Consider the following 16,696-nt stretch of genomic DNA (forward strand, 5'->3'; position numbering starts at 1 on the left):
GACGGCGCGGATCAGGTTCTGCCCAGGCCGTCCTAAAATAGCGTTATAGACCGAAGTGGCCCTCACTACTAGGAAGTTGACCATGGCGAAAGCCTGGCAGAGTGGATCCCCGACGAGGACAGGAAGTTCGATTTGTCCCTCCACCTTGACGACCTCTCGAGAGAAGCTGAACAAATCTGAGTTCGCCGGCCTTAAGCGGTCGTCACCTATCATCATCCTTTCGAAGGCGTGATAGTATAAGATGTCAGCTGAGCTCCCATTGTCTACCAGGACTTTCCTCAGCTCCCAGTTTGCGACGAGCATCGTTAGGACTAGGGCGTCGTCATGTGGTAATATCAAGCCGTCGAGGTCTGCATCCGAGAAGGAGATCTCATTCTCCGTCTTCGCCTTCTTGCTACATACGTGCACGGCATTGACTCGGCGTGCGTAAGCTTTCCGAGCAGCGGATGAGGTGCCTCCAGCTGCCGGACCGCCTATGATTGTGCCAATGACTCCCCTTGGTTGGGAGCGGTGTGCCTCTGGTGGTGGACTAGGCAGCGGAGGAGATTGTCTTCGGGCTGTGGGCGGTTGAGACCGCCGAGGGCTTCGGCCCTGCGGACCTTTCTCCTTGGGGTCACTTCTGTGGGTGTCGCTTCGGACATATTTTTTCAAGTAGCCCCTGCTGATCAACTGCTCGATCTCCTCCTTCAGCTGCCAGCAGTCATCTGTATCATGGCCGTGGTCCCTGTGGAACCGACAGTACTTCGACTTGTCTCTCCTGTTTCCCTTGGAGATCATTGGGGTTGGCCACTTTATGAACTCTTCTCCGCTGATGGCAGCCAGTATATGTCTTCGGGAGGTGTTGAGAGGGGTGAAGTTTTCCTCCCTTCTCTGGGGGGACTTGTCTCTTCTGACAACCTTATCATCCCTGCGCTGGTTAGCAGGGTACCTGTCTTGGTTTTTGTCATCAAAGGTCCTCCTCCAACTCGAGTCCAGAGCAGCCAGTGTCTCTTCCACTGATATGTATTCCTCTGCCCCGGCCATTAGGTCTGCTAGGGAGTGAGGATTCCGGCGGGCCACTGCTCGACGGAAATCATTTGATCTAGCACCTGCGAGAAGCGCGTTCGTAGCGGCCGAGGGGTCTAGATATGGCACTTGGAGTGCCTCCCTGTTGAAGCGGCTGATGAAGGCTTTGAGAGGTTCATTATCCTCCTGCCGCAAGGTCATCAGGGATGCTGTTGTTTTCCTTGGCCTGCGGCTGCTCATGAAGTGACGGACCAGGTCTTCCCCGAAGTCATCGAAGTTGCTGATGGAGTTCGGTCTGATCCTTGAGTACCAGTCTCTTGCTGCACCTGTCAAGGTCGTCGGAAATGCTCTGCAGAGGAAACCGTCTGACGCACAGTGGAGGAGCATCATTGTCCGGAACGTCTCTAAGTGGTCCACGGGGTCCGTGGTCCCATCATACTGTGGGATAGTCGGCATTTTAAATCCCCTGGGTGCTGGGGCACCCATCACGTCGTCGATGAACGGCGTTCTGCTTGAGAACGCCCGCGGAGCAGGTCGGCTGTGATCTTTTGCCAGCTCTTCTATGCGGTAGTCCATCTCTTCTATTCTCCGCAGCATCGGGTCAGCTCTAAGGTCTAGTGACCTGTTTCTTTCCACAGATTGGCTCGCCGCGGAGCCGGAGTGGCTCTCCGGACTCCTACAACGGGACCGGGATTTTGCCTGTGGTGCGCGCTCTTCATGAGCTCTGCGCCTTTGCACAGAGCGAGACCGCGACCTCCGACGGTGGTGCGGCTCTGTCTGTGCATGCCTGGCTGTGGGGTGACGGACTTGTCCGGGGGATTGGTGAGTTCGGTCCTCACCATGGCGCGACGACTCTCCCCTATGGATTTCTGGCCTTTCTTGGACAGGTCGTGGAGTCTCCGGAGGAGGTTGGGGAGGCGCTTGTAGTAGCTGCTGGTACTGACCAACGAGAGTTGTCATTTGCTGAAAGAGATCTTGGACTTGCTCTGGGGTGGGCATGGAGTTGAGGTGTACCGAACGAGGCTGGCTCTGTTCGGCCGTGGCGGAAGCTGCCACCACCAGCGAGGCGAATCGCTCGCTCCGAGTCCTGCCGGGTAGCACGGCTCGGGTAGTCCGTGCGGTTGGCACCCGCGCACTCTTGCGCCCTGCCATTTTTTTGTAAAGTGATCGGAACAGCCTTTAGTTCAGGGTCCCACGGATGGTGCCAATCTGTTAGGTCCGAAATCGGTTAACAGATGTGACAGTGACGTAAGAGCCGAGCTGGAGGGCCTGAGGAGCTAAAGTGAAGGAAATAGAGTCCGGATGAACTGTGTTATGCACAGAAGCAAACGAGGTCAGAACGACCGACCCGGAGTGTACTCCGGACAGGCCCTTCGACACTCAAGTCAGTATGAGCCAGAGTGAAGAGGGAGCTTTAAGAGTGGTGAGTGAGAAGTTATTACCCTGATTTATGAGCTTTGGAAGCCCTTTTATAGGGGAAATTTGGGGTAGGTGGGGAGTTAATGCTCCAAGGCAGGTGTCGACCAGCCATAGGCCCGAGCTCACCTACTCTGAGGTAATTACCGAACTACCCTTGCTGACGCGGGATCTGCAATGGGCCCCCCTCGGGACACGTGTCGGCAGCTGATAGGCTGGTCTGCGGTGGGCCCTCCTCTAGCCACGTGTCGGAAGCCAATAGGCTGCAGCGTTTTTACACCCTATCAAATAGTATCCTCAAATATTATATTTCATCATATCATTAACATTAGTAAGTTGAAAATTCCAGTAGAAATCAAATTTTAAATTCATTTTATCCGTTAGAATATAGTGATTAAAACCCATGCCTTTTGCATTTATATAAAATCCTGATCTCTACTAGTGTAAAGAACAAAATATATCAAACACAATCATAAGATTCTAACGTGAGAAGGAATAACCGTGAAATCAGAGCATAGATACTGAATTTAACACGAATTGAAAAAAATGAGGAAAGGGATTAAGAGTAATACCTCTGTTGTTGCTATGATGACTTAGCGTTCCTCTTCAGTAGCATACAAGCTTCAATTTATTTCCTTTCTTCATTTATTCCTCTGAATCTTTTCTTCCTTTTTCTGATTTGAAGAAACTACTCTCTGAAAATGCTCATATCAGGTCCAATCTTCTCTTTATTTCTCTGATTCTTCGAAACTCCTTCTCTTAGATTTCTAAATTTATCAAATCTCTCTCAGTTTCTCAAATTAGTGGTACAAAACAAAAGCAAGAAGCATTTTAAGGTTTTCAAAGAAGATTTAACTTGGATCCAAGGTTTAGGTTACGAATCTGGTTGAAATCTGATCGGAGAAGATGAAATTTTGATGAGATCTATTTTCTCTCTCTAGAAAACCGAGAGCTTCTCTTTCTAGAAAATTAGGGAAAATCTAGATTTCTCTTGAAAAATGAGGGTTAGCAAGTATTTATAAGGATTGTTGGTGGTTGATATCCACACTCCAAGTGGATGAGGCGAGCGGAAAATTGATAAGGCACACCCGCAATTTTTGTCTTATTCGACCCAGGCGCGCCCCTCACAGGATAAATTCACACCTCCTTCAGGATAAATTCACACCCCTTCTGGATTGCATTGCACTTTTTACCTGCTTCGTCTTATTTGGTAATTCTACTCAAATTGGGCTGAAATTTTACGGACACATAACTAGGACCCCAAGCTATTCTAGGGTAGAATTTGAGACCCTAATTGACTGATTTGGTCGGGTTTGCACAAACGTTGAAGGTTTAGGGCACGTTAAAAAGGGGTGTCTACAGCAGTACTTGACACCCCTTTCTCATGATTTTGAAAACTTTTCCTTTGATTCATAATTTCAGCAAATTTTCACATTTTTTTAATAATTTTCCCAATAAAATATTCAAAATTATCTTAACATAGCATATTTAGGGAAATGATATTTGCACTCTCCTATTTCAATAATCGTACCCCTCTCTTCATTAATGCTTTTCTACTCAACAGTTAAACATAGTTTCAATTCCCCATAATATCAACAAACAAACAAAAACATGTTTAAATTTTAATAAAGTGGCTAGTGTCATTGTGTAGCAACCAATTACTCCAAAAGCTTAAGTTGTTGGAGATGGCATTATATAATCTTTTATACATTAACACTCTCCCTTACGTGTGGCCCCGCTTTTTAGGGTTGGCCTACACGTGGCACATGTGGCCCCTCTTTTGGGTTGGCCATTACATGTGGATTTTTAATATCAAGGAGTTTTGAACTCAGGACCTTTGCTCTAGTATCATGTGAAACAACCAATTACTCCAAAAGGTCATGCTATTGTAGATGGTGTAATTTAATCTTTTATACTTAAATAGTCACTATCAATATGAGATGCCCGAGAAATGCATTCTTCGATGGTCCCTAGCAAATGTAGGGAATTTAACCGGGTACAACTCACCCCTAAAAGCTAGCTGTTAGAGGGAGGGTGCCCATTCCCTTATAATCCATCCCCATCCAATCCACTTTACCAATGTGGGACTATATGCTTTTACGTGGAACCCCAACAATCTCCCCATCCACGCAGAAGCAACGTGGACATTCTCACCCCACCGCGTAACATGGGAACCACAAGATACTACTCCGTGGTTTCCGAGATCTTCTCTGAGGGAATTACCGTACTCAGAGGCAAACCAGGGTTTCCGAGATCTTCCCCGAGGGACATTTGCGCCCTCGGAGGCAAACCGGGATTACCGAGATCTTCCCCGAGGGACATTCACGCCCTCGGAGGCAAACCGGGGTTACCACGCCCTGAGCTCTAATACCATTTGTAGGAAATTTAACCGGGTATAACTCACCCCTAAAAGCTAGCTGTTAAAGGGAGGGTGCCCATTTCCTTATACCCCATCCCCATCCAAATCACTTTACCGATGTGGGACTATTTGCTTTTGCGTTGGACCCCAACAGCAAATCCCTAATCATTTGACCTATAATTGCTTTATAAAGAGAAAAAAAAAACTTGAAATTAATTAGTTGAGGTCCGGAGCAAAGCCAAAGTGCCTCTGAGATACGGGCAAACCAAATTCCAATGTTGTCCCTAAAAACTATGTCGTTATCCTTGATTTATTGACCCACGAGTCAATTGAAATTACGAAAAATAGTCTCCCTTCAAGATGATTATTTTGGGATGTCAGCAGATCCAATTTGGATCGGATCCGTTTAGAACCCTTATCCTTAGAATCCTATTCAAAGTGTTATCTGAATCCTATTCAAAGTGTTCTTTTATAAATCACAAGTGAACAATTAATTATCAAATCAAATAAAATTAAACTGTGTCCTTCAAAGACTAAGCCTTCCGTGTTTCATCATCTAACTCTAAAGGAGAAGCAAAGGCTGCGCCAACCATTTTCGCCTTATCTTCGAGAAGGTCTAAGATAAGAAACAAAACCCGGGCCTCTTTCTATACCCCTAAAAATGTATTTTTTAAAAAATTTATTTATGGGTAAGATGGTCCCTAAAATTGTATCTATGCTACCTAAAGTTGTCTATTTATGAGAATTTATATGGTGGCCGGCCGGCAATGCAAGTGCAGCCCAAAAATACAGTGGTTCCCACATTGTTTGGTTGATCGAAACTGTTCATTCGTTGGGCCATTACATAGATGGGGTATGCCCCAAAAATCTTCTCCATGGAATGATCCCAACCGTTTCTTTACTAAGCCATCAATTTTAAACCTCATCCACAACTTGGAGGTTTAGGATCATCGTATGGAGAAGATTTTCTGGGCACACCTCCACAAACAGTTTGGATCACCTAAACAATGTGGGGCCTACTGTGTTATTGGGCTACACCTGCACTGCCGGACACCTTATAATTTCTCTTTATTTAAAATCCTTAAACCATTGAATATATATGATACTTCTCTCCCCAGAAGAGGGTGTCAATGGATCGATACCCCTACCGTTTTAGTTTATTGTTTATTTTTTGGGGGTGCTAATATGAAAAACAAACCTAGGAGAAGTGTTATATTAGCCTCCATTTCTTCCCCAGGCCACCCCCTTTTACACGACAAGTGGGTGGCCTGGGGACGAAAATGGAGCGAATATATCATTTCCCAAAACTAGATGCATCAATGGATCCACTCAGGCCCTGTTAGGATTCCAGTAATTTTCTAGAAAGATTTAGAAAGGAAAATATTTCTAAAATTTCCTATTTTGCACATGAAAAGAGATAAAACTTTTAACCAATCCTACTAAATTTTTACATGGAGGGACCTTCAACTTAATAATATCCTTATAAATTAACCATAATCATACCATTTCCCTGTAAATTACTAAATCATGAAAAGGAAAATTTTCTCAAGAAAAACTTTCCATCAAAAATGTTTTTCTTGTGATCCAAATAGAGCCTTAGGATTAGATTCAACAGTGTATTGGTCACTATCAATTCGGATTCCTTGTCGATAGGATCTTTTTTGAAGGTGTTTAGATCTTACTTTCATAGCCTGGGTCACGATTCACTTCAAATCTGATCATCCATCGGGGCGCCCATTGTTAAGGCTGCGAAAAAACTAATAATTCCAAAAGCTTAAGCTGGTACAGTTGGTATATGTTATATTCAATCCCCTATGCTCTCCCGGGCCATCTCCTCTAATGTATTAACTGGATTATAGAACAAGTGGGTCCCACTTATACCATTAAAAAAGGGCGATGATAAATTTGCACCCGCCTAGGATGATTCACACCCCTTTTACACGTAATAAAGCGTTAATCTGCCACAATTCACGTTACAAGGGGTGCAAATTTACCACCTACCGTAAAAAAGAGAGGTGGGCCCCACTTATACTTCTACCCTTCTACGAAAGATGTGAGTATCCAATGTCTGAGTGTGTGACCTTCGTAGAAAGAGACGCGCACTTTTTCACTATAAAACTTAGAAGTTTCATCACCTTTCTTGCACAAGTAAATTTCTATGTTTGGTTGCTTGTTTTGGGGGGATTGTAGGAGTTTCAAATGCATGAGATCTCCCAGAGATCTTCCCAAAGCATGTTTGGTTGTCATTTACACCTTTGACCACTAGACAACTTCTAGACATCATTATTGGTTTTTCTCCTAAGTGGCGCCTACGTGGCAGAGATGTTCCCCATAATCTTCTCCCCTTTTTTCACCAAAATGGAGAAGTTTGTTGGGGGAATTAGGAGAAATTCTTGTCTTATTCTTTTTCTCTCTTTCTCTCTCTTACTTTTCTCTCTCTTCCACTTATATTTTGATAATGACACCCTACATCTTCCGCAATGATAATGACACCCTACATCTTCTGCTAATTTCCTCGCACAACCAAACACTACTCGCAAATCTCTCTCCTGATATTCTCCCCATCTTCCATTCTCTTCCATTCTTGTCTAACTCTCTTTGACTCATTTTTCTCCTATTCTCCCAGCCATCTACAAGCAACCAAACAGAGCTATGGATAAAAAGGAAAGTGATATATTCGCCCCATTTTCTACCTGAGACACACCCACCAGTGTATTTATGACTTCCCTTTTTACACTCAAGGGTAGGGTTGCAACCAAGGTTTAAAATTTCGGTTTCGGACCTTGAAATTTTGAAATTTTGAAATTTCGGTCAAAATCTGGTACAAAAAAAATAAACAATATTTTATTCATTCTTAAATTTCGGCCGAAATTACCTAAATTTCGATTATTTCGGTGAAATATTAAATTAATATTAAAAAAACAGATTTTTTGTGTCAAATTTCGGAAAAACCGAAATTTTGACCGAAAATCTGAAATTTCGGCCGAAATAAATGACCATTTCGGTTTTGTGTAGTTTCGGTATCGGTGTCCACCGAAATCCAAAATTTCGGATTTCCGTCGAAATTTAAAACCATGGTTGCAACTTGGATCAGGTTTTACCCGACCTGAAAATAACATGGGTCGGGTTTAGAAATCATGGGTCTTGGGTAGGGCTGGGTTTTAAATTGGAAAACCTGATTCAATCTTGGGAAGGGCCGGGTTTAAAGAAAAAAAACCCGAAACTCGAAACCCGACCCAAGTCATATGGGTGTATTGCGACTTTCTTAAATATCTCTTGAATAACATAGCAAACCATTTCCCAATATATTGATACAATTGTTTTCATTGAGGTGATAATGTCTTTTATGTGAAAATATAGCGTCCTTAAATTTATTTGATGACATAAGTTTAGAGATTCTTGGTGTGAAGATTTGTTTTTATTTTCTACATTCTTTAAAATTAGTCAATATTCTACGCTGAAAAGTGAAAACCCGACCCGACCCGACCCGAGAAACTATCTTGGGCAAGGTCGGATTTACAAATCTCGGGTTTTCCTGTAAAAAATTTGACCCGACTCGACCCGAGATAATTCTCGGGTAGGGTCTCGGGTAGGGTAGGGTTTTGCAAAACCCGACCCGCCTGACCCGAGTTGCACCCCTTCTCAAGGGGATGCCCGACAAAGAAAGAGGGACGAATATAAAGAAAAGTACAGATTGTGAAACACATTTTTATGTGCAAAACTTAAAAGTTGGTCACCTTCTAGCACACGTAAATTCCTCAATAAGTAAAAAAGAAGTGATATATTAGCCCCTTTTTCTTCCTGGGCCACGCCCACCAGTAGGGTTGCAACTTGGGTCGGGTTTTACCCGGCCCGCATCAACCCCGCCTGAAAAAAACATGGGTCGGGTTTATAGTGGCCGGGTAAGTTGCTGGGCCGGGTTTACTTTTCGAAAGCCCGAGTGATTCTCGAGTCGGGCCTGTTTTAAAGGTGGAATACCCGGGCCGACCCGAAAACCCGCATTTATTCCATTTTGTAATGGTATAAGTTATAAATAATAACATTGATATGGGTAATTTAGTAATTCTCATTTCTCATCTCACCAAGACAAGAGTGTAAGACACGAACGAAAATGGTAAAAGAGTAACCCTAGCCGGCTAACCCCCGCTCGCTCTCTGACTTTCGCCTTCTTCTGCCTTCTCTCATCTCACAATGGGAACCGCCGCCGGCCTCAACTTAGACCAAGGTCTCTCTCTCTCTCTCTCTCTCTCTCTCTCTCTCTCTCTCTCTCTCTCTCTCTCTCTCTCTCTCTCTCTCTCTCTCTCTCGGAGCAGACACGAGAAGGGGGTTTTCTGGTTTTTTTTTCAGTTTGGAGGAGAATCAGGGTTTCTTTATAGCATACGTAAGAAGTTAAGAGGAGAAGTTAAGATTGGGGTTTCTTCAATTTGGAGAAGAAGTTAAGATTAGGGTTTCTTCAATTTTGTCACTATTCTTTATATGTTTGTTGTGGGTTTAAGAATACATGTTTCTTTAGATTTTGTCACTATCCTTCATTTGAGGTTTTAAAATTTGGTCTTAGCAAGCAACAATGCATTGTTTCTTTAGATTTTGATTTGGTTTGTGCTTCTTGGTTGAGTTTGCATGATTGGATTTTTTTGGGTCTGGAGATTCAAAGTAAGGCTTATGAAATGGATGGTCCAGATCAATCAAAGGTGGGATTCACTATTCTGTAGTGATCAATTCTTTTTATTACAATGAGCTTGTGTGGGAAGGCTTAAGTGCTTAACAAGGGGGCAGAATGAAAGGTGCTAAATATGTCAGAATCTGATTCCTATCCCAAAAAGTAGTATTCTGATTCTGCCCCGGTCAGAATTAAATTTTCTTTGAAATTTTTTTAAATAAATTCTTAAGTTCAATTTTTTCCTCTTCGTTTACCACGTAAAAATGTACTAGGGTGCTGATTCTGATTCTTTATTCTGGCAATTCAAAAACAGCTATAGTGATGCAACAGATTGTCTTTTACCTATTACACTTGCCACAATATTCTATGTATAGTTGCTGTTTGGATTGTAGAAAAAAAACATTTCTTGTGGAAAACCCCAAAAATCATATCTTACGGTTCAGATTTTTTTTTTGTCAAAAAAAATGCCAAAACCCCTCTCTAGCACCTGTTAATGTCAGCATGAAGGGGTTCTGAACTTTGGATAACACATCAGAATCCCGGGTTTTCCAAAAAAAAAACCCGACCCGACCCGACCCGAGATAGTTTCTCGGGTAGGGTAGGGTTTTAGAAAACCTGGCCCGCCAGACCCGAGCTGCAACCCTACCCACCAGTGTATTTATATGACTTTTGAGTTCTCTTTTTAGGTTTTACACTGCAAGGCAAGGAGATGTCCTAGAGAAGAAAGGGGGGTGAATAGAAAAAAAATAGTAAAGATTGTGAAACACATTTTCTTTTTCTCTTTTTTGGGTGACGAAGGGTGTCCCCACCCACCCCCATTGGGGGTAGTACTATTTCCGTACGGATGCACACAATCACCCGGAAACGGGTAAGCAAGGGGGATTCGAACGCTCGTCACTGGGGAGCAAACCCATGACTTTATGCCAAAGAGCCAAACCCTTGTGGGCCATAGAGCATGGCTAATAAATAACCGTCACCGTTGTTTCTCAAAACTGGCAGTAGGAGTTTTTCATTTCACACCACACCTTCTTCTCGGCCTCAATAACGAAGGAGGAGCAAATCCTCTTCTTCCAGTATAACAAATGGCGAAAATACCCCTCCCTTCAATCTATCTACCTTTCCTTCTCCTCTTCCTCTCTTTGCCCTTTAAGGGAAAATCACAACTAGCAACAGAAGCTTCAGAGCAACAAATCCTACTTAAAATCAAGCAAGATTGGGGAAATCCTCAAGTTCTCCTCTCATGGAACACCTCAAACGGGCCCCACTGCAGCTGGCAGGGAATCAGCTGCTCCGGCAGTTCTATCACCGGAATTTCACTCTCCAACTTCAACATCACCAAAAAATTCCCCACCACTCTCTGCGACCTCAAGAATCTCACAAAAATCGACGCCTCTTGGAATTATTTTTCTGAGAATTTTCCGACTTCTCTCTACAACTGCACGAATCTCGAAAGCTTAGATCTCTCTCAGAACATCTTCATCGGAGAGATTCCACCTGACATCTACCAGATCTCTACCCTCAAGTTCCTCAATCTCTCATCCAATAACTTCTCCGGCCAAATTCCGTCCGGGATTGGCGGTTTAACCAAGCTTGTAGATCTCCACCTTGAGTATAATCAACTTAATGGCTCGCTACCATCAGAAATCGGCAATCTCACAAATCTCGAAAATCTATGGTTGGCCAATAATCCTTTCACGGCGGTGAGAATCCCGCCGGAATTCGGTAAGTTGAAGAAACTGAAGTTCCTCTGGATGCGAAGCATAGATTTGATTGGAGAAATTCCTGAATCTTTTGATAACATGATGGAACTGCAACAGCTAGATCTTTCAATAAATCAGTTGAGCGGGAAAATCCCGATCGGCTTGTTTCGGCTGAAGAATCTGATGTTTGTATATCTCTATCAAAACAGATTATCAGGAGAAATTCCACAATCGGTTGATTCTTTGAATTTGATAGCAGTCGATATGTCCATGAACGAGCTGAACGGATCCATACCGGAAGATTTTGGAAAATTGAAGAACCTAACAGTTCTGTTCTTGTATAACAATCAATTATCCGGCGAGATTCCTGTGAGTATCGGCACACTTCCGGCGTTATCTGACATTCGCCTGTTTAAAAACAGCTTGACTGGAGTTTTACCTCCAGAATTAGGATTTCATTCGAAATTGCGAGATTTCGAGGTCTCGGAAAATCAACTTTCCGGTGAATTGCCTGAAAATCTATGCCGTGGAGGAATGCTATTCGGACTGGTGGTTTTCTCTAACAATCTCACCGGAACGGTGCCAGAATCTCTCAGTACTTGCAGTAGCCTAACTAGTGTTCAGCTATACAGGAACAGATTTTCAGGTACGATTCCTGATGGCATTTGGACTTCTCCTAATCTCGACTCTCTGATGATCGGCGAGAACTCGTTTTCCGGCGATCTCCCGTCCATATTAGGACGGAATTTAACAAGACTCCAGATCAACAACAATAGATTCTCAGGAAACATTCCGTCCAAAATCTCATTCTCGAAAAACCTAACAGTTTTCACAGCAACCAACAATCTCTTCTCTGGAGAGATTCCTCTCAGTTTGACTGCCCTAACTAATCTTCAGACACTCCTTTTGGACGGAAACCAACTTTCCGGCCAGATTCCACCGGAGATCTTCTCATGGAGATCTCTCAGCATTCTCAATCTCAGCTCCAACCACCTCTCCAGTACAATCCCTCTGGCGATCGGATCGTTACGCAACCTCAACTCCCTCGACCTGTCGGATAACCAACTCTCAGGTGAAATTCCACCTCAACTCGGCTACATGAGACTCAGTGAATTGAAACTCTCCTCAAATCAACTCACCGGCCGAGTCCCAACCGAGTTACAAAACCCGGCGTACGATACCAGCTTCCTCAATAACCCTAGCCTGTGCTCATCTAGCCCCTATCTAAACCTCCGCTCTTGCTATTCAGAAAAATCCCGCAAAATATCGGCCGAATTTCTCGTCGTGATTATCGTCCTCACCGGGGTAATTTCGCTCGTGGCAGTTGGATTCGTCTTTTTCGCTGTAAAAGATTTCCGGCGAAGAAAGCACCGTAAGGATCTTGCCACGTGGAAGATCTCTTATTTCCACCGTTTAGATTTCAACGAGTCAAACATAATACGAGGTTTGACCGAAGAGAACATGATAGGCAGTGGTGGGTTTGGGAAAGTTTACCGAATTGCCCTTGGAAATCGAGCACGTGAGATTGTTGCGGTTAAGAAGATTTGGAATAATCGAAATATGGATGAGAAATTAGAGAAGGAATTTCAGGCGGAGGTTGAGATTTTGGGGAAAATTCGGCACTCAAATATTGTGAAATTGTTGTGTTGTATTTCCAGAGCGGATTCGAAGCTTCTCGTTTATGTGTACATGGAGAAGGGTAGTTTGGACCGTTGGCTTCATAGCAAGAATAACCGTTCGATGTTATCGGGTTCGGAGCAAATCAGACCTTTGGATTGGCCAACGAGGCTCCAGATTGCGATCGGCGCTGCTCAAGGGTTGTGCTACATGCATCACTCGTGCACTCCCCCGATCGTTCATCGGGACGTAAAGTCGAGCAATATTTTGCTCGATTCCGAGTTCAAGGCGAGGATCGCAGATTTCGGGCTCGCCAGGATGCTGGTCAGACATGGCGAACCTGATACCATGTCTGACATTGCTGGCTCTTTCGGATATATTGCCCCAGGTGAGACATAGTTAGCAAAAGTGACGGGAAATTTTGAGTTTAATTCGGTATTGGTTCAAAAAAAAAAAAAAAAAATAGTAAAAAATGGAACACAAAAAAGTGCGTTTAAAATTTTGAAATTTTCAATTGATAGTTGGGTAAACTTCGAAATTTGGCCAAAATGTGTTTAATAAGTTTAAACTTGTTCAAAGTTTTCCTAAAAAACTAAGTTACAGTAAATCTGCCAACTCACAATAGATCATTCACGTCACATATGTAATTTAGTCAATTCAATGCTTGGATTCAAATGGCCTTCACAAGTGTTTCAACAAGCACTTGGCGAAGAACAAAATAGAGAGACTATTGTTGCTAACCATAGGCGAGACTATGAGAGGGAGACATGCAATCTTAAGAACTTTAAATCATCTCTATGAACTACGAGAAAAGCTTTTAGAGCTATAATTATTTTTGTTAGGCTCTGTTTCTTTCGACATAAAATGAGGGTAAAAGAAATTTTACACCCATTTTCAAGTGGAAATATGGGCGTAAAAATTTATACAAGCGAAGCCTTAATGAAACTAATCATCTAATGAATCTAAACCTTTGATCAGTCATGCTGTGAAGGACTCCTCTTAGGAACATATTTTCAAAATCCACTACCTTTTACCTTTGCTACGTTCTTGTTGGATTCATCATTTTGCCTTACAAATTCAATCAAAACTCATTTGACTGCATCAACCGATTACTCGGCTGTGATGTGCCGAGTCGACTAGGATTTTCTTCAGTCGCATTTTGACCTGGTCCACGCATTGAAACACTAATAAAAAGTCTGAAAACCATTGAGTTTTGTCCGCCTCAATTTTACCGTTTGGCATTGGACCTCGACTTAGGGTCATCTGTGACAGCACAGTGGAACAACGATCTTAAGGTCATGATCATTTTCGTTCGTCAAGACGAGTTTGTCTTGCTATTTGATCTCATAAATTATGTAATTTTACTAGACTTGCAGTATTTGTGTTATACTAATCTTTGTGATTTGAATTTCAGAGTACGGCTACACAAGGAAAGTGGGCGAGAAGGCCGATGTTTATAGCTTTGGCGTAGTCCTACTAGAGCTGGCGACAGGAAGGGAAGCCAACAATGGGGATGGTGAGAACACGTGCCTCACCGAGTGGGTGCGGCATAACTTCCAAGAGAGCGACTCTATCACTGGAGTCCTTGATGAGGAGATTAAGGAACCTTGTCACTTGGACGCAATGAACACGGTCCTGAAAGTAGGGCTAATGTGCACGGGCACATTGCCTTCTAGTAGGCCGACCATGAAGGAAGTGTTGCAAATCCTACTCCGATGTTCTCCTCTAAAGGCTTATGGAAGTAAGAAGGCAAACATCGAGTTTGACATAGCTCCCCTCCTCCATAATACAAGCTCGCTAAACATAGCTCCCATCCTCCATGATACAAGTTCACTATTTGGCAACAAGGGAAGTAGAAGATCGGCAAAGGTTGATGATAGTGAAGATGATATTGCATCTATTGCATAAAGGACTATGGAATGATTGTTCTTGTTAGGCTCATGTGGCCATTGAAATGCATACTTTCTAGGCGGGTGCAGCACAAGGTGCTTATAGTCGCTGACTTGAAGTCACTCTATACGACTGGTCATGGGGAACTTGGATGTACTGTGTCCTAAAAAGTGCTGATCAACTCGAGGTATAGGTCGGCGTAAGGTAGAGGTCGGGTTCTTTTCGACGGAGAGGGCAATGGCGCATTGCTATGAGACCAGTTTCTTCTTAAATGTTTGTTTAGATATTTAAAGGCTAGCAATATTGGCGGTACAATGTTTTAATAATCGCAACAACTCAGTTTTTCTTTTCTTTTTAAATTGGATTATGAGAGCTTGTTGGGGACTGGGGACTGTAATAACTTTGGACACCATTTAAATAATGATGGGACATAAATACGGCGCGACTCCTAAATCTCGCCACGTGTCGTCCATGCACCAATGGAGCTTAACCATCATGAAGAAAGGTGCTGATAAACAGCAAGACCGTACGGTTACGACACGTGTCACCTTCTCGCCATCCAAGCCTCATCATTACAAATTATGGAAGGGATTATCCAGCGAAACCACGTGCGCCGTCAAAACAGGAGAACGGCCCAATCCTGCGAAGAAATGTTTTCTCTCCATGATGATGAAAAGGCCCACACGCCACCCCTTAAAAGGGGGAGAGGGGAAGAAGAAGACAGATTGAATCTCCCTCAAGACAACCGGAAAAGAAAGAAAGAGGGAAGGCAACGACAGAGGAGGCCGGGAGCTTAGTCCCACTCTCCCTGTTAGTCCCCTCCGACCCATCCACCCACATACCAAGAAAAGAACCTGTGCCTTGGCCTTGGTAAACCTGACCAAACCCCCACCTTTTCTCGCTGTTCTTTATATTGTTGGTCAAGAATCTGACTTGGGTGTCGAAGTGGTCGTCCGGGACCCACCCCGGACCCCCTGACCCATTTGTTTGTTATTGAAGACCCCGCGGAGGCTCTCTACCCACCGCGCAATCGCAGACCCGGATTCCGACACCATCATATTGGCGCCATCCGTGGGACTCGTTGAGTATTGAACGCCTTACAACGATGAGAAACCACACCCAACAGCAAGAAATAGGGGTAATGACCAGGAGCCAGGGGAGGCTCCTGACAACACATGACCAGACGGAAGCCTGTGACGAGGAACAGCCGGGGGAGTGTCATCCCCGGCGAAGGCGAGTACCGGCCCGCCGGACGCCCTCCCCTTCGGCAAATAGCCCTTTGCCTCCCACAGCTAGGGGGCACCAGCGAAACGACGGAAAGCAAGCTACGCTAAGCCGCGTTCCCCCTGCCTAGACGACTCGCTTCCAGGAACTTCCCCCAGCTCGGACAGAGGAGGTAGCGCAACCCCCCGGACTGGACCCGCTAGCCGACCTGCAAAGGCAAATCCGAGAAGTAAAACGGGAAATGAAAAAACCTTACGCCCACGACATCCGCGACGAGTGGGAGAGGGAAACGGCATCTCCGTTCACCTCGGAGATCTTAAAACCCCAGTGGAAGCAGGAGTAGACCTCTCCCGTTTCGGTGTTTACGATGGGAGCACAAACCCTCTTGAGTTCCTCCAAACTTTCAAATGGGTAATGACGCTCCGGGGCGCGTCGGACGGATTTATGTGCAGAGTCTTTGCCTCCCTGTTAAGAAAGACCGCCAACGACTGGTACATGAGGCTGGAGCCCGACTCCATCGCATTCTTCCACGAATGTTTTGGTTCGGATGTTCATAACTCCTATGCTCTGTCCTAATTTTTTCCTCAACTAGATCTGTGACTTGGGCATGCCTTGATTTATACATTCAGATACCTCTACACTTCTATTCAAGCATCCGATCTTTTACTTTATGAATTTAAAATCTAGGTATTTCGATGCTTTCTCATCTAGTCTGTGAGCCAAAATGATCGACAGATCCTGATTACTTATGACATTTGGTGATATATAGATTTTTATCTTAATACCTCACTTGATTTGTAGGGTATCACTATTCATTTGGGCTCC

At 44.1% G+C, this 16,696-nt stretch overlaps 1 protein-coding gene across 1 annotated transcript; it reads left to right on the forward strand.

Moving 5' to 3' along the window:
- Window positions 1-10,399: 10,399 nt before the first annotated feature.
- LOC143852195 (uncharacterized) lies at window positions 10,400-15,047 on the forward strand. The gene is made up of 2 exons (XM_077361575.1): window positions 10,400-13,145; window positions 14,172-15,047. The coding sequence occupies exons 1-2, from the start codon at window positions 10,523-10,525 to the stop codon at window positions 14,663-14,665; spliced, it is 3,117 nt and encodes a 1,038-aa protein (XP_077217690.1). The 5' UTR covers window positions 10,400-10,522; the 3' UTR covers window positions 14,666-15,047.
- Window positions 15,048-16,696: the final 1,649 nt, after the last annotated feature.

This window comes from Tasmannia lanceolata, unplaced genomic scaffold (genome assembly GCF_043159265.1).
Source record: "Tasmannia lanceolata isolate RefF3 unplaced genomic scaffold, GAP_Taslan_0.1 ptg000003l, whole genome shotgun sequence".
Classification (NCBI taxonomy): domain Eukaryota; kingdom Viridiplantae; phylum Streptophyta; class Magnoliopsida; order Canellales; family Winteraceae; genus Tasmannia; species Tasmannia lanceolata.

Excerpts from the sequence above, each read along its gene's own strand:
- LOC143852195 (XM_077361575.1), top strand. The coding sequence starts at position 10,523 with ATGGCGAAAATACCCCTCCCTTCAATCTATCTACCTTTCCTTCTCCTC. Across the intron at positions 13,146-14,171 it reads TTTCGGATATATTGCCCCAG|AGTACGGCTACACAAGGAAA; the intron begins GTGAGACATAGT and ends TTTGAATTTCAG.